The sequence below is a fragment of the Denticeps clupeoides genome, chromosome 8 (assembly GCF_900700375.1).
Source record: "Denticeps clupeoides chromosome 8, fDenClu1.1, whole genome shotgun sequence".
In the NCBI taxonomy this organism is placed as follows: Eukaryota; Metazoa; Chordata; class Actinopteri; order Clupeiformes; family Denticipitidae; genus Denticeps; species Denticeps clupeoides.
Genome location: NC_041714.1, coordinates 5850073 through 5868977, shown reverse-complemented (window position 1 = coordinate 5868977; position 18905 = coordinate 5850073). Strand labels below are relative to the sequence as shown.

General features: G+C 47.8%; 1 protein-coding gene across 4 annotated transcripts in view; it reads left to right on the top strand.

Moving 5' to 3' along the window:
* slc35f3b (solute carrier family 35 member F3b) overlaps positions 1-18905 on the top strand; it is a 59087-nt gene that overhangs the window by 23506 nt on the left and 16676 nt on the right. The window contains exon 1 of one of the 4 annotated variants that reach the window (XM_028990061.1): positions 12523-12669. The exons of the other annotated variants lie outside the window; for them this stretch is intronic. Coding sequence (XP_028845894.1) covers positions 12594-12669 — 76 coding nt within the window. The 5' untranslated portion in view covers positions 12523-12593. Of the gene's footprint in view, positions 1-12522; positions 12670-18905 lie in introns of those variants that run through there. 4 annotated transcript variants of the gene reach the window in all.

Sequence of the window (18905 nt, the reverse complement as noted above, 5' to 3'; positions counted from 1 at the left end):
TGCTGGTTATTGCTGGTGGTCCTATGAGAATTCCAAACAGTCTTTTGATCATGAGATGGTCACAGAATCAATAGCCCACGTTCTTGGTGGTTCTTGGTGATAGTCTCATGTTACTCATTGCTATCTGCAAGGCTTGTACGCGATTATATGCTCGAGTCTGCACTTCTGTTTTTCTTTGCTTAATTGTGGCATCACTTCCATCCACTCTCTGCTTTGTGTGTTTTTGTGTCCTCATCTGTTCCTTTACTCAACCCCTATCACTGTGCAATGGAGGTATACAGCTTCAAACTACCATTTACAGGATGGACCCTTCCACGGTGATGCACAAACAGTGAAATGCCAGGCTCGGCTTTACAACATGGCAGTGAACAGTGTCACTGGAAAAGAGAGAGAGGTAAAGAGGGATAGGAGTGGCATGGAGGAGGGGATTGAGTGGGACAGAGACTGCCGTGTGACAGGTCATCTCTAATGATAGCCCCAGGTGAGAGGGAGAGAGGGATCATGAAAACTCTACAGTAACTACAGTAGAGTACTGCTGTGCTGCATGCCACTGTGCATCTGTTCGTTTCAGCTGTCCGTCTCCAAGAAATTCTCTCTTTTACTCACACGCACACAAACACACACGTTCCTCTCATTCTTTCTACAAATAGTTCCTTCTCTCTGCTCCGTTTATACTGTATGAGTGGCTATGAAAGAAACAATCTGGTCAAATTGAAGGAAAAAAAAGATGGGGCGCGTCGGCTTTAAAATGTCAGGCACCAATGGTCTCCACGTGTCAGCAAACTCCCCATAGTGACTCGGGCACCCTGTTTCTGCTCCACTGTCACCGCCCTTCACCCTCAGGTTCAGGGGGTTGCTGTCTCTGCACGACCCGTTTACCCCAGCAGAAGAAGTGGGCTGGGGTTCGGAGAGGCCCACCAGTGAAGCCACAGCTCCCCCTGCTGGTGGAGTTGAGGGAGAGCAGCAATGGTGTGAGGAATTTGGCAATAATTCACAACAGCTATGTTTCTTTCCTATTCTTCTCTCTTTGCATTCTCACATTTTGAACTAAAATTAACCCTAAAGAGAAACCCCTGCCATTTAGGTTTATCATGAATGCATGTCACATTACAAAAACTAAATATTCAACATATTCCACATCTTGCAGAATTCAAGTAAACCTTGGGCCTTACAGTTTTATTTTTGTACAATAGGTTTGTCTGAACCCCCACAAGGTGTCCCTCTTGAGTTATACAATGAATATTGGCAAGCTGTTTGGCTGAGCACATGTGGAGCCACTACCTTGAAGGACTGGGAAAAACGCTCACATATAGGAATTAAATCTTACTGTGAAAATGTAGATAATTATGATTTTGCATGTCTACATTAAGAAATGCATAATTTTTTTGATGTATAAATATAATGACAAATTATCCCAGTGATACCTACTGAAATCACATAAATAATATTTGGTTGAATTTTTTCAAATTGTTTAAAATGATTATAGAAAATTGCAAACAGTATCCACTCAGTGAAAAAATACTTTGCTTTTCCTGGTGGCAGCCTGGAAACACCAGTTGGTATTTTCACACATTAAAATCGGTTTAATTGATTACAATAATTTGCTCAGGTTGACAAAATCATTCAAAATGTCTACAGTCCTGTTCTTTCTTTGTAGTAAAGGCCGCCATCTTCATTTTTCACTAGAGGGTTATGATGAGGACATCTGCAATACCGCGCACATTCATCGAGATCCACGAGCCTTTGAATGAGTGACTTGCCGTTTAATTGGATTTTATGACAGATGTTATTGTTCCACATTACTGGTGCTGTAATGAGGAAAGCTGGAGGACTGTACAAAGCTGTCCCATGCTCTGCCTCTAGGGCAGACATCTGTGATGAAGACACCGTTTCCACCAGCATCCCTCCGAATACCTTCGAGACCTATCAGTACCATGATTGGCACAATGGTGGGAAATATGAAGTAGTTCAGCGTCAGATTATGGAGCACACAGTGAACACAGACTGTGTCTGTTTGTGAGAAAGCTACATTGCATAGCCGGCACTGCATTGTCTGCATATCTGCAGATAATGTCTTTTGTAAATCGCTGCACTTCGGAATAATTAGTACAACTAGGAATTTTGCCAGCTACTTAATGCAGGGCTAACATATCAGACGTATGAGCAACTGCTGCTTTCGTAACAGATGTTCTGCAGGTGGGAAATGTTTCTGAGAAATTGTACCTGCACTCCTACTTTCTGACCTTCATGCACAATCAGAAGTGGTGAATCTGCTTTTACTGAAACTGCTGTTTGCTTGATACCTACCCATAGACGTTTAAAAGGGATACAGTCTACAGTCTGTACTTCGGTTTTTGGGCCATGATATTGGTTCATAATTAAAAAAATCTGGGGTTTTGATTACATATTTATCACTTAGTATTTTAAAGAAATATATATATATTTTATCATAGGTAGTATTCTAAATTCAATTTTTGTGACTGAAATAACCATTTGATATATTGTTGTGGGAGGTCTGGGAATAATTCTTCTACACACTTTCTGAGTTGATGAAGACAAGTATACCCCATTATAGAACAGTGATGAGCCTGAGATAAATTCCCAGGATTGAAAGGGCAGCAGATGGCACACTCACACTCACACAAGAATATGGCGTCTGTGATATTGCTTCCAGTTAAGTGTCCTTGTCCGTCCATGCAGCTGCCATACAGATGTCAAGACTCAATAGCTGCTGGACGTTTTGAGGGTTTCCACTCATGGATTTTGTACAGGACTCAACTTTACATGACCCTGTTCACCAGAATATCTGTGGATGTTGTTGAGATTACTGGGTGAGTCAAAAGCAGAGCAAATGAAATGGTGTTTTGAACTTCTGGTGATCACAAAGTACTCCTTAATGGCTGGTGATTTTCAAAACTTAGAGATTTACAACAGCAGGATTATGGGTAATTAGTATGTATACTAAGTACATGGTAATAGATACTGACAGTCTGAGTTCAATGCCTGAGTTCAATGCAGTTTGACCTAACAATGTACATTTTGTAAATTCATCAACAGCCCTCTGTCTTAAAGCACCAGTTTCCTGGAATATCAGGTCAAATTAAATGGACATTCTGTGTTGTGTAGCGTAATGTGTGTGTAACTCAAATCCTTTTTCAAATCTCTTATATTTTGTAATATATCATTATCAATTAATTGAACACTGTCACTGTGGTGTTTCTTTTAAATCTCATGATCTACAACTACATTAAAGTTTATTTCTCATATAGCCAAAAATCACATACACTATGTCTCAATTGGCTTTGACAGGCCCTGCAGTTGACACTAGGGCTGCAGGATTAGGGAAAAGTCATATTGCGATTACTGAGATCAATATAGCAATATACAATTGCAATATGATAAATAACCACTTCTTGCCTATAAATAAATCGGTGCAAATGTTATTTTCCCAATATAATAAAAAAGGTATCTCCCAGTTTAATAAAAAAAATTTGAAAAAACTTCTAAGAAAAAATAGTAAGATAGTTCCATAGTTGTATACAGGAACTGCTGGATATAAATGGTATCTTTTTAGGTGCTGATACATATTTATCATGTTCCTGCATTTTTAACTACTCGTCACTCCATATCCATTCCCAACTGGGCTGTTGTTGTGACATTACACATTGAACACAAGCAAAATCTACACTAAAAAAGGGAGAAACGGAGAAAGGAGTGAGTCAGAGAGGGCCCTTTCAGAATAGAGTGCGCATCCACAATTGGCAGGATTGGTAATGACTTCACCTCAAGGTTGGTATGAAAAAGTCCAAAAATGTGCTTTCAAACAGGTCTGTCCATGTTGGGAGGCATTGGGCAGTGCAGAGCAAGTTTTAGTCCAGTGTTATAGTTCACAGTGTTTGTCCATTATGGTGATTCGGAACTTCCATTTAGCTTCAGCAGTTATGGTTTTGGTGGCTGTGGTGACCCTCTGGTACATTTCATGATGACACGTCTCCTCAGCAGCTCAATGTCAGGAACCAGGATCTAGAGTAGCTCTAGAGACAGATTAGACTCAGTTGGCTGGGTCTGAGTGGTTTTGGTAGATGCCTGTCTAGTTCAACATGGCCCCAGTGGATGGCCTAGGTGAAATGAGTGTCATCGTATATGTGTGTTTTAACTGCTATGGAATGCTTTGCTAAAAAGATGTGTCTGGACATAAATATATGCACTGTATCAGAGTCCTGCACATTATGGCTGTACTCTGTCAACAAATCAATTAGGTAATCAGGGATCACTCTATGTTGAGCTTTGAATTTTGTGATATTTATGTGATATTTTACTGTTAGCCAATGCAGTGAAGACAGAATCGGTGTAATGCGTCAATTTTTTCTTGTTCCAGTTAGAATTCTTGCGGCAGCTTGATTTAGTCGTTTACTGAGAGATGATGCCAGGCTTTCAATAAGTAGAGCTTTACAGCTCTTGCTGTGCCAGATTTTGTGCATCATGCTTGGTGAGTGTCCATCTTACCTGTGTTAGTGTTACAAATGTTGCTTATGTGATTGTCGAAGGAGATATCACTGCCAACTGTTATTCCCAAGACTTATGGGCTAGAAGTCAGATAGATTCCTTCTGCCTTCTTTAGTATTAAGTAACAGTATTTCAGTCTTTTTCGAGTTTAGCATGAGGAAGTTGCTGTTCATCCAGACTTTAATGTCCTGTATGCATTTCTCAATTTTTGATAAATGAATTTCTTGTGGCAGTCTTGTGTTTCATCTGCATAGCAATGGTAGCTGATATGTTTCTGAATCATGTTTCCGTGTGGTAACATATATAGAGAACAATATTGGTCCTAGTATGGAGCCTTGGGGTACTCTATTTTTGACCAATGCTTTTCCCGAACATTGACCATTGATATTCACAAAAGTGTATCACAAGTGTGTGTGTCACAAGTGACAATCACTTCACTTCCTAAAAGTGTATTGACTCGTTAGATATTTATTAAACAATTCAAGTGGATAGCCTCTGATTCCCACAAGGGTTTTCATCCTGTTTAGTAAAATGCAGTAGTCGACAGTATCAAATGCAGCACTCAGATTAAGTAGAATTAGTATTATAATGCAGTCATTGTCCGATGACATCGGCAGATCATTTGTCACTCTGACAAGGGATTTTTCTGTGCTGTCTTGTGTTCTTAAACCTGACTGGAATGCATCAAGTATCCAAATCACATGAGCTGTAATTTGAAATGTCACCAATGTCTATGTCACGACTACGGACTTACGAGGGAAGGAAGCGCAGAGGTTTGACATACTGGGAACGGGGTTTTATTAATACAAACAATAAAGAAATACAAATAAACAGCGGCGCGGTGGCCGAAAACTATTTAACTTAAATAACGAACTGAAACTAACCCGTAGGCGTGTGGCGATTGCCAGAACTCAAAACACTCATAACAAAACCAGGTCAAGTTCGTGCAGAGTCCACGAAAATGCCAGCGACCCCGAACGGGCGGAAACTTCCGGCATTTATGGGGCGTCAGGATTGGGTTCCGGTGTGGAGCCCAGCTGCAGGCAATCCTGACAGAGCCCCCCCTCCAAGGGCTACGTCCTCGGAGCCCCAACAGTACCATCAGTGGAGGCGGCGGGGCGGACGGCGGCAACCACAGGGCTCCTGCCCTGCTGTATCCTCCCCTTGGAGGACCCGGTCCCTTGGGCTGGCTCCCCGGCGTGGTCAGGCGTGGCGGCCCCGGTCCCTGGGGCTGGCTCCCCGGCGTGGTCAGGCGTGGCGGCCCCGGTCCCTGGGGCTGGCTCCCCGGCGTGGTCAGGCGTGGCGGCCCCGGTCCCTCGGGCTGGCTCCCCGGCGTGGTCAGGCGTGGCGGCCCCGGTGCCTCGGCCTGGCTCCCCGGCGTGGTCCCGCTTGGCGGCCCCGGACCCTCGGCCTGGCTCCCCGGCGTGGTCCCGCTTGGCGGCCCCGGACCCTCGGCCTGGCTCCCCGGCGTGGTCCCGCTTGGCGGCCCCGGACCCTCGGCCTGGCTCCCCGGCGTGGTCCCGCTTGGCGGCCCCGGACCCTCGGCCTGGCTCCCCGGCGTGGTCCCGCTTGGCGGCCCCGGACCCTCGGCCTGGCTCCCCGGCGTGGTCCCGCTTGGCGGCCCCGGACCCTCGGCCTGGCTCCCCGGCGTGGTCCCGCATGGCGGCCCCGGACCCTCGGCCTGGCTCCCCGGCGTGGTCCCGCATGGCGGCCCCGGACTCCCGTACCTGCACACAATAATCAGGGCCGATCCATCTGGGTACGTGTGGGCCCTGTCTCCACATGTCCCCTCTGACACGTCTTGTGTCACCCCCTGCACCGCGCAGGGAGATTGTCCCAGAGCCTCCGGCGACTGTTCCAGGCACCCCAGGCTGGTGCCTTCTGGGACTATGCAGCCCCTCTCGCTGCACGGCCCTGGTGCCAAGGGGGGGGCATTGCCAGACCATCCGGCTAGCCCCTTCTGCGTCCGTTGGGACAAGCAGGCCCTCTTCCTGTCTGTCCCAGCTGGGTCCTCATGCCTACCCGGGGGCTCTATGGCGCTCCACCCCTCTGGAGGCAGACGCAGGCCCATGCCTGGCCCGCCCTCCTCACTGGCTACCGGAGGACCCAGCTCCATCGCTTCCCCACCTCCCCTCCCCTCAGGAGGAGTCCCCAACCCGAACTGCACCCCCCCAAAAAATTCTTTGGGGGAGCACCCCCCCCGGCTGGACTTAGGGGTACCTTGGGGCTCGTCCACCTCGCCTTGGACCGGTGCAGTCAGGTTGGGAACTCCCTCCCTGGGGTTCGGCTCTGCTGCTGGGTCACCATCTGGTGGACACAAAGAGGGGAAGTGGGGGCGACATACGGACACATATGCCACGCACACACACACAGACAGAGACAGACAGAAGAGAGGGTCGTCTAGTTCCCTCTCTGAGCACTCCGGGACCTCCTCAGGGGGCACAGCCAGGATCTCGGGAGGCGCGACCTTCTCGTCGCCCGCCAGTGCTTGGTCTTCTTGCCCCGGATCCTGACTGGCGCTGGATGTGGTGGAGGGGCAGAGTTCGATCCCTGGCTCAGGCTCTGGCCGATCAAACTCCGCCCTCAGTCTCTGCTGGAAGTCCCGAAAACTGCTGTCTGTCTCTCCCTGCTGCCAGAGGGCTGCGCTCCAGCCCCATGCTGACCCAAGCAGACACGAGAGGATGGTGGTGGTCTTATCAGTGTCTGCTGCCCCACTGAAGGGTCCCGGGACAATTGGGCTGTCCCACACGGGGCTGGGCACGTCGCTGGAGATGGTGGTAGGTGTGTGGTGTGGAGGGGGGTGGACGTCTTCTCCAGCAGGTGTGGACGCTGGTGCTGCGCTGCCATTTTGCTGGGGAACGTCCGGGCAGAGGGAAGGCGGGTCGGCGACTGGAGCAGGAATGGAGGATTCCCTGCGAGGCAGTCCCGGCAGCGCAGTTGCTGGCTGGCGACCTCCCGTCGCCCTCTTCCACCAGCTTTCCTCACACTGCTGGGAGGGACGTGGGTTTCCACGGACCTCGTGACGATCCTGGATGGGCGCGATGGGCGGAGCCATCCCGGCACCGACTGCCCAAACGGCGTCATCCTGGTCGTCGTCCGTGTCCACCTCGTACCCCCGGAAGTCACATGGGTCATCACGGACGGCGCGATGATCTCGGACGCGCACGCTGGGCGGAGCCATCCCGGCACCGACCGCCCACCGAAAATCCACGTCATCATCGCTTTCGTCATCCGTGTCCTCCCACCGGTGACTCCAAGGGTCGTCCACCCTGCGGACATCCTGGACCCATGGCGCGATAAGCTCCCATGGGCAGTACTCTGGCCATTCGGGCTGGAGGCTGCCCACCTCCTCGCTGGAGGAACGCCGCCGTTGTTGTTGCCGCTTCTCACCCCCCTGGAAGTGACGTGGGTCCCCACGGACCTTGCGACGATCGCAGACTGGCGCGATGGGCGGAGCCCAACTCTCGTCTCCCGTGCTCTCGTCGTCGTCCGTGTCGTCCCAGTCCACAGGGAGCCTTGCCAGCAGAGCGCAGAGTTCTTGGCTCGACATGGCGAAGATCGTGGGGGTCGCATCTTCTGCGCTCGCTGCCCACGTCACTTCCTCGCTGCTGCCGACGCCAACGTCCTCGCTCCGCCCACTCACCCGCCGACGTTGTCGCTTCCGGGTTTCGCGGAGTTTCCCGGGGGTGACGTCATCACGCGGCGCCGCGTACCACGGCTTCTCGGGGAGAAAACGCTCCACCAGAACGGGCGGCGCGTCTCTCCCCTGGCGTCCGCGTTCGCCGCGCCGGGCTGCGTCCTTCGCGGCGTTTCTTCTCCTCTGCTTTCCACCTCTGCGCTTTTGGGGGGGTCGCTGGCATTCTGTCACGACTACGGACTTACGGGGGAAGGAAGCGCAGAGGTCTGACATGCTGGGAACGGGGTTTTATTAATACAAACAATAACGAAATACAAATAAACAGCGGCGCGGTGGCCGAAAACGATTTAACTTAAATAACGAACTGAAACTAACCCGTAGGCGTGTGGCGATTGCCAGAACTCAAAACACTCATAACAAAACCAGGTCAAGTTCGTGCAGAGTCCACGAAAATGCCAGCGACCCCGAACGGGCGGAAACTTCCGGCATTTATGGGGCGTCAGGATTGGGTTCCGGTGTGGAGCCCAGCTGCAGGCAATCCTGACAGTCTAGATTAGTCTTTTTTATTATAGGAATTATAACTGTTGTTTTACCAGTACCGAGTACTATGGTGTACTAATACCGATTTTAGCATAAAATAAACAAACAAAATGAAATTGGACCAGTTGTTCTTACCGCATATGAAATATGAACACCTTATAAACATTCACTTTGTATAAGTAATATTTACTTTGATTTATCTTCTTTTTATTACCCCCTGTGGAGGCCATTATTTTCTAAAGCCATATGTTCACCCCTTGATTTGCCATTGCTATGGATACCAAGTATATACAATGAGCCTGGAATGCTGTTCTATACTATGTAGTGGAAATGACAGTGTACCTATGGGACAGGAACAACAGGCTATAGGAGGGGTTAAATGGATTGGTTTTACAAAGCTGTATGTGAAAAGGTTTATGAGCAGCATTAATCTTTTCAGCTCTTTGTGTAGCAGTAGCCTTTTCGTAACCATCTTCGGTAACCTTTGCATAATCAATGAGCCTCCATGGCTGCCCATGACCCTTTTAGCAGATTTGGTCAAATTCATGGATACTATCCAGTGCATTGGGAACATCACACAAGACCTGCTGTTCTGGAGATGCTCTGAGCCACTCGTCTAGGATCATAATGTGGTGTTTGATAAAGTTATGTTTGCCCAATTCTTCCTGTTTCAAGCACGGACTGATATATCCCTTCACTCAGCAAGACATCATTGTATCAATATAACAAGTGTGATTCACTTCATCTGTCAGGGGATTTAGTCTCGGTGTGTAGATCTCATTCATTTCCTCAAGGGTGGATATAAAAAGTATTCTCCCTATGCATGTCTTAATGCCTGAGAAAATTATTTGTGTCGAAGTGCTGAGCAACAGTGTCTCTCAGGACTGCAGCAAAGCTTCAACAACTACAAGGTTCTATTCCAGCAGCCATCTCCAATGCTCCGCTGCATTTTAATTAAGTCGGAATGGATTACAGGAACATGGTTTTCATTTCAGCTCGTAGCAGAGCACTTGGCATCGAAGGTTCCTACAAGTTGTCCCTTTTTTCTGTGTGCAGCAAAAGAAGACAGATCACATTAAATGGTCATAATGACATCATGTGGCCCACACAGTGGTGTGGCGGTTAGTGCTGTTGCCTCACATCTCCCATGATAGGTGAATGGATTTCGGGTCCTGGTGTTGTGTGCGCAGTTTGCATGCTCTCCCTGTGGTTCCCCCAGGTCCTCTGTACACTAGGTGAACTGGTGAGTGTACTGTACTATGCAAATGTATTAGGCACCGATACAAACCCGTGAAAAATCTTTAGTGGCAAGCAAAAAAAACTAAATAAAAAAACTGTCAAACATCAAATATGTATTTGCCTAAACCGTTTATTTCTTCTTTTTATTAAATAGTAATATAATGTGTCTAGAGACAGATACTGTTAATCTCTGAGCAGCAATACAATATTCTGTAATATAGCAATACAACATCATTCATTAGTTTACAGTGAGACCAAACCCCATATATCTAGATATCAAAATATTCCTGATGTATTATTTATGTGTATACACCTGTATACATCTTCTGCCTGCAGTAGATGTTGGACGTTTATCACAGTAACCCTGTGATAAATAACATACTGCTACTGCACAAAAGAAGACAGGATCTTATGCTCAGTGTGTGTATGTGTGTTTGTGTGTGTGTGTGTGTGTGTGTGTTGTTTTTTTTTGTATATACATATATATTTTGCATTTTAAACAGCATCCCCAAGCTGATACCTTCCCTCTCAGCAGTATATATACATGATGAGTTGTCATGGCCACACATTCTGTGAAATCGTCACTGGCTGAAACCTGAACAATCAGGCCTGAAAGAGCAAATGCACATGAATAAAACAAAGAAAGCGAGACCTTCATTGAACCAGCTTTGATTGGCCAGCCTGTAAATCTCGAGCCCATTTGTAAGGATGAGCTGGTGGAAGTGGAGGGATAATATCTAGGAACGTCACCAAGAGAAGATTGATAGGACGGGTGCAAGCGGCTCTTAACGCGAGGTTCCTTCACTGTGTACATTTGGGTGTAAATATCCTGTGCTGGCCCGAATCTGGGATCTCGTTTTCAGACATCACTCACGGCAGAGGACACTCAAACCATCCAAAGTCCAAACAGAGTCCGGCGCAGATGGGATGGAAAATGGTCAGGGATCCAGTATGGCTGCCGGGATGGGGGGGGGGTTGCAGTGTTGTATGTTGAAGGAGCGTTTTTGCCCCAGTTTTGGACAGTGAATTATTCAGGTGGTTTCCCCACAGAAATGCCAGACACTCACCCACTTGCTCCCGCAGAGACACCCGGTACGTGTGTGGAAGCGCTCGTGCTCATTTTATTACACAACATCGGCTGATGTTAACGTGTGCTCGGGGTGGTGGCGTGATGGGGACGGTCACTCTGAGGCCAGCCGGCACACGACGTCTGTCACACACCACCGGTCAGGGGCGAGCCAGGGCTGGCGCAGCTACAGCTCCGGGGCTTTTAGCAGGAACAGTGTGAAAGAGAGAAGACGGACCGTCTGCAGGATGACTTATGAGGTGATTTGGCAGAGGAATGTAGCCAGGAAGGAGTCTCGAGGATGAAGATACGTTTCTGTTCCACTCAAACACTCCAGATGAGAGCGAAGCACAAGTGGACTTTCTTTATACAGACACATCTGTATGGCAGCAGCTGCAGATGTAACACACACAAAATGCAACAAATACAGATATATTGTGGAAGTTATTGAGACTGGAGTCGATTATCATGCAATACCAGAATGTTATTAAGATGACAAAACTGAAAACTAGTCCATTTGTTTGCTTGACAAAGAGCCACTTGGATTGAATTGGATCGCTTGGATCACTTATCCCTTTAATTCATTTTAACAAATCGTTTCTTGTCGAAAAGCACATTTCTTTGGTTTAGAGTACAGGTGGTAAGCTAGATGTGTTTCAGTGCACAATTTATGATGCTCTGACATGTGATCTAAAAATTAAATAGCCATGACATAAATAACCAGAAATGCTGTTGGTCAAACTGCGAGTTATAAAACTTCATTATTATATAATCTCTTCAAGTGTAAATGTTAGTGGCTTGAATACTAGTCATGTCGAAAATGGCCAGGAATTTTACAGAAATTTTACAGTAAACTGCCTGTCACTCTTCCTCCCCACCTGTCTCTTCCTTCCCGCAGGTCTCTCTTCCTCCCCGTCTGTCTCTCTTCCTCCCCGTCTGTCTCTCTTCCTCTTCAACCTGTCTCTCTTCCTCCCCACCTGTCTCTTCCTCCCCGCCTGTCTCTCTTCCTCCCCACCTGTCTCTTCCTCCCCGCCTGTCTCTCTTCCTCCCCACCTGTCTCTTCCTCTTCAACCTGTCACTCTTCCTCCCCACCTGTCTCTCTTCCTTCCCGCAGGTCTCTCTTCCTCCCCGCCTGTCTCTCTTCCTCTCCACCTGTCTCTTCCTCCCCACCTGTCTCTCTTCCTTCCTGCAGGTCTCTCTTCCTCCCCACCTGTCTCTCTTCCTTCCTGCAGGTCTCTCTTCCTCCCCGTCTGTCTCTCTTCCTCCCCACCTGTCTCTTCCTCTTCAACCTGTCTCTCTTCCTCCCCACCTGTCTGTCTTCCTGCCCGGAGTTGCTGGGGTGTTGTGGCGGGTTGTGGGAAGGTGGATGTCGGGGCAGGTGGGTGACGTCGCGAATTGCAGCAGGAGGCGATGTTGCTGCCGGGACGGATACCGCAGAAGCGGGGAGGGCGGGAGAGAGGAGGAGAGGAGGAGAGGAGGAGAGTGAAAGATTTAAAGCCGCACAGTGTGTGCGCGGTTCGGTCGGTCGGTCGGTCGGTCGGACGGTGGGAGAGGTCGCAGCCACAGCGATGTAGCCGCCGCGGGGAGAGCTCCGTGCTCGGGAACATGAAGAAACACTCGGCCCGAGTCGCCCCGCTGTCCGCCTGCAACAGCCCGGTGCTCACCCTGACCAAAGTAGAAGGTACCGGCCATACATTTAACAAAAGGATACACATTTACAAACGTTCTTTTTCCGTTGTGGAAACGTATCGTTGAATGTGGATTGCAGTGTGCGCGTAAATCGCACCAAGTGCGGTGCGTAAAAAGATGCACTTTTTGCACAAGGTGATGCATTTTCCGAACGACACAGAATTGTATAGATGTAATTGGTCACGTATTTTGCCTTTATGAGCGTTTTAATCTCGCGTGGTCATGCGTGTCGTGCGTCTTCTCGACGCAACGTGTGATGAGCGTTGATGAAACGTTCCGCCAGCGTTCTTGTCGGTGCGCGCTGCGAGCGGCACTGCTGTGCAAAGTTACCTCCGGTTGTCGGTCCTTGCGTGGATTCTCGGGAGATCCACGTGTCTGGTGGATCGAACTCGCGGGCTCCCCACGGAAGCGCGTGTGATAGATTTACGCGAGCAGCTCGTGTGTGATCGGAATCGATTTCTGTCCTCGCGGTGCTAAAACAGCAGTGAGCGGCCGAATAGCGGTGCTGTGTGTGTTTGAAGACTCATTGTAGTCACACACTCACACATACACACCCCTCACCCAGAGGTCTGCGTGGGACTGCTGTTCACGCAGCTGTTCTTACACATTCATCTCCCTGGGCAAAATAAAAACCCTGCAGAGTATCCACAACCACTAACACCATTTATGCTCTTTGACTTTACTTGAAATCTTCCCAGTTCTACTTATTCCTGGGACAATTGTCTTATCAGCATTGTTGAATGAGCAATATTATCATAAAATATAATTTTTTCACTTGCAGCAAGTGACATTATTGATGAGCAAATGAAAGATTTCAGGAAAATAAATGCAGAGTACTGACTGAGTACTTTAGAGGTGCTAGTACATGGTAAACGGTGAACTGATTCGAAAAAGACCGGTATTCCCATCTCCCATCTAGCGATCCATTCCTGACCAGTTCCAGTCATACACGTGAAACCCGAATCTCCATGAGTTCCGTGCCATGCCCATAATCCCATTAAATCTCATTGCTTTATTCCCCTGAGAGCGATCTGATTCCGCTGGCTGTGAAGAATTGGCCGCCATGCCGCTTGTAACCCCTGAGGATCACTTCACCTGCATCAAGAGTAAATCCTGCGTGTTTACACACACCAAGAGCACCAGGACTCGGTCTTCCCCTTAGAGCCGTGATGATCGTCCGATTTAGAAGACCTAGGAAGCGCAAATTAGATTTTAAAAGGTCTCCTTGGAACTGCAGCAAAGCGCAGATGATAATGAGAGGGAAGGTGATTAATGAAGCAATCGTGAAAGTCTGATGGCTGCTAAAGAGGCTGGTCTGCCTCTAAGCGCCACTCGACCTCCCCAGTTGATCCAGAACGCTGTCGCACAAATTCTTCCACAGCACTCCACTGCTGCGTTCCCTCCACTGGATTCCTGTTTCCAAATACCTACAAAGCCAAGGAAGGGCCAGCACCCTCCTACCTCAGATCTCTCATCACTCCTCGCTCTGCACCGTGATCGCTCTGATCCTCCAGCACTGCTCGACTGGTACCATCATCTCTCAAGGTACTAGGAAAGCACTCATCTACACTCGTCTCTGTCTTGGCTCCAAGGTGGTAGAATGAACTTCTGCAAGATGTTCAAGCAACTGAGTCAGGTCTTCATACGCAAGCTAAAAACCTTCCTCTTTAGGAAATACTTTTGGGTATGGAGTACATGACAGTAATAAACTGTCACGTTGCGCGTGTGATGGATTGATGACGTGCATAAGCTCAACATTTTAAAAACAATTCTTATTTATCAAGCATAAAAGAAAAGGGCACGATGGCCAAAAACAATCCGAAAACAGACTCAAAGGCCAAGTAACATGTGACCAAGGCGTCGGGACGCATCACATAAACGTGACCACGTTAACGCAGGACGACCTGGGAGTCCTGAAGAGACACTCGAGCCTAATAAACGGCAGCTGTGACTGATCAGGACACCAAAATCAGGTGACGTGACATAAATGCTTCCACCATTTTTGGTGGCAAGTTGACTCTCCCCTCCCAAGTTCTCATTTTATTTCAAGTTGAATTTATTTCTTAATGACATAATGACTGTCCCCTTTGAGCCAAAAGTTTCTAATGGATTTTTGTAATGCATCAAGGCTCAGACCTCACTCTCGCAGCATGGATTAGATGCATACATAAACAGAAGTGCAGAAAGGCTGAATTAATGTTCTTCGTTGATTGATTGTCACTAAAATCTCTGTCGCGCGCCTGGTGAAAGTTACTGTCACGTTCCGGTTCATCAAGTTTAAGTTGAGTTGACGTTTTAAAAATGCTTTTTTTTCATGCAGCTGCATAACAGTGAAAGTGAAGTGATTGTCACATGTGATACACAGCAGCACAGCACACGGTGCACACAGTGAAATTTGTCCTCTGCATTTAACCCATCATCCTTGGTGAACAGTGGGCAGCCATGACAGGCGCCCGGGGAGCAGTGTTGTGGGGACCTCAGTGGCACCTTGGCAACCTTCTGATTACGGAGCCACTTCCTTAACTGCTAGGCCACCACTGCCCCACAAGACTATATCAGTTTGGTGCTGAACAAAGTATTGAACTTTTTTCTTTATCGCCATTGAAAAAGCAGGTGGGTGGGACATTTGCCGACTCCAAGGTTACGTAAGGCTGATTTTGTGAGGAGAGCAGATGGAGGTGGAGGGAGATATCTTTAAGAAGTTAGTCCATGAGTGAATTTGACAGGGGACATATGGCCGGCCATTTAAATATTGATCTGCGGTCGAGTTCCTCTGCACCCAGGAGACTGGCGTCTGCAGGATGGATGATGGGCAGAGAGAGGAGGAACTGACACAGATGAGGTGAACTCGCCCTCCATGCCATTGCACAGAAAACTAAAGAGCGGAGCCCCTGCAAGTGACACTGTTGCCATTGTTAGATCAGTTCCGTTGACTGTGATTTCATTGTGACCCCTAGGACATTTGGGACTGTGTTGAGCTTGTGTGTTTTTGTCTCCATCAGCAGCCACAAATGACTCTTGACAAAACCGTGACTGACAGGTCGGATTGATCTGCCATCGCAGCTGAGGCTCTCACACCGAGAGTGTCTGTCACCTGCAGTCAACACACTTGCTTTACTGCCCATTAGAGCCAGTCTCAGTAACGACTGGCACACAGTCGGTCTACAACACACCACAATTAACACACAATATGCTACCGATACACAATCTCAAAAGCTGGAGATAAGAGGTGTGTCCAAATGGCACTTTGTGCTATAACTGGGCAAAGAGTAATTCTACTAAATTTGTTACACGTTTTAATTAAATTCAGAAATTAGCAGTCGCAGTTAGTTTGAGCTGTTTTTTGTTACATTTTGAAAATATTATTATTAGTCATGCTTTAATAATCTCAATATACAATAGAGTTTGCTATAGGTTCTGCATCCTCGATAAAAATCATGTGCTAAAGTATCTTACACTTTTTAAACACACTAGTTACAGGGACCCTGGAGACACTCAGGGTTAATTGTCTTGGTCATCCTTCATGGATGGGTGTGCCAGCGTGGGTGGGCACTGCCCCCTTTCCCTGGGAGTAAACAGTGACAACAGCAGAGATTGTCAGAGGTCAGTGTTCTGTTTCAGGTCAGGATCAGGATTAGGATCAAGGGTGCTTGTAGCCTAGTGGGTAACACACTCGCCTACGGACCTTAAGACCCAGGTATAAATCCCACTTACTACCATTGTCTCCCTGAGCAAGACACTTAACCCCGAGTGTCCCCAGGGGGACTGTCCCTGTAACTACTGATTGTAAGTCGCTCTGGAAAAGGCTGTAAAATGGTTATCAAAATGTTTTTTTTCTTTAGAAAGCACAAGTATATAAGGGGTGTAATTTTCCTAATAAATCGATGTTTATGATCTTCTCCACCAGTGTTTCTGTTTTAGATTCTTCTTTTTATTATAAACTGCTCCTCTCGCTGCTCTAATTTTTGTGGATTTGTGATGAGTTATGATCTGGGAGAAGCGGATCCCCGTTTCCCATCAGGGTCTTTGCTGTGATGAGTCAGAAGTCGCATGAATCTCCAGGAAACCTTCCCATCTGAGTGCAGCATGCAGCACCCCCTACACAGGAATAGGCTCTGGGGGCCCTGTGGCATGTGGGAGGGGCCTTTTGGACACGTGAGTGCGGCATTGTGGGAGAGGGAGCCCGTGACCAGGCTTCAGTTGGCAGGTTGAGGGATTCTGCAGGCTGTGATCAGCAGGGTAGTTCTGCACTGCAGACGCATGCAGCCTGCCGAGGGGAGGAGGGCTCGCCGCGCGGGTAAAACCGCCAGACGCTCCCCCGAGCACGAGGGGATGCAGGTTACCATCTACCACAGGATATGCTGTCTATTGCTGTTGTTTTAGAGGATTTGTTAACATTCTTCTGATTTATCCGCAGCCTAACATACACCACTGCTTATTTAGTGATTGACAGGCTCAGGACTCCCATCATAAAGCCGCAGAGCTCCAGTTGCATACAGTACGGTTTACTCTGTAAAAGTCCCGCTGGGTACTGAACACATGCACTTAATGTTTCATTGGTTTTCTCTTTCATAAACAAGGTAGCTAATGAAAAGTGCAGGACCTGAGCGTTCCCAGCACGAGCGGAGTGCTTCGCTCAGTCCGTCACTCCACTTGGTGTCGATTGGCTTGGCCTGGGGGTATTAAACTGGAGGGTGGCATGGTGCCCAGGCGAGTGGGAGGCAGGACAGGGGCCCCGAAGGGACAAACATGGCCGACCTTGAGCTCGAGAGGCTCGGGACTGGGTCTCTTTGACAGAAATCCGACCCCGCCATCAGTGTGTGTCCGACAGTGACAACTGTCTGTGTGTGTTTCCATTCCCGCCGACGATTCATGATTTCGTCAAGACAGCTGAAGCCATAACAAACACTGCGAGTGGCATTTACATATTTTATCTTACATAATGTTTAGCATATGCATATGCTTTAATGCACTCAGGTGAATTTGCACTGTGTTCATATCATTTTTTTTTTCTCTGAAAAGAGAATGAATGGGCAGCATGTGAAAGAATAAACCCACGTGGAGTGCATCGCCTTGCCCTGCGGCGCAGTCAATGGTCATGTTATGATGTGAGGACCTTGTGTTTACTAATGCGGACACATTTTACATTTACATTTTACATTTATGGCATTTACCACATGCCCTTATACAGAGCGACTCACAATCAGTAGTTACAGGGACAGTCCCCCTGGGGACACTCAGGGTTTAATGTCTTGTTTAAGGGCACAATGGTAGTAAGTGGGGTTTTAACCTGGGAGTCTGTGGTCTTCTGTTACCCACTAGGCTACTACCACCCTTTCAGTTTTTGTTGAAGTTGTTCTGTGACAAAGGGAGACGGCAAGTGTAGAGACACCCTGCAGTGCGCTATTATGCAGGAGTAAAGAGCTCATTATGGAGCAAAGCAAAGACCAACAAGTTACATAGGTGTCACGTCGGCGAGCTGACGGGGGAAGGAAGCACAGAGACTGGACATAATATGATTTATTATGAAACAGAAACAAAACCAGCGCGATGGCTGAAAACGGGAAACAACGGGGAGAACAAAAACTAGCGGGCAGGCGTGTGCCGATTGCCAGAACTCAAAACTCAAACAGGTTACCAGGTTCACAAAAGAAGGTCAAGTTCACCAAACGAGTTCACGAAAATGCCACCTCTGCTCAGGAGCGGAACCACGGGGCTTTTAACAGCCATCCCAATTGGGCACCAGTGACGTCTCCAGGTGCCGTCAATCCTGACAATAGGGCACAAAGCTCTATGTGAATATTTCACCCAATAAAACTGGGATTGATGTGATACTGCCTGCATTCGCTTTAGCACTTTGGGACTGGTGCTGTGGAAGATCTGTGCCTGTGGAGGCCCACACTCACATCATATTCATCTCTGAGCATCAGGCACGATCTGTGATTATATTGAGATGCTGCAGTAGACCAGGGCCTGAAGCCATAGTTCTACACACACTTGGGATAAGAGGAGTGTGTGTTCAGCTGACGCTTGATTCTGGTTGATGGTGTCTGTCAAGCTCAACTGTATAAACATCACTATGCAATATCGGCTAAATTTCTTACAGAAAATACAAAGATTACAGAAATAATACTATATAATCAGTTTAGTGTTGAATCGTCAGGTTTAGTGTTGCATTTTTTTTTTTATTAGAATTTATATTTATTTATTTATATTCCCGTTCAATAC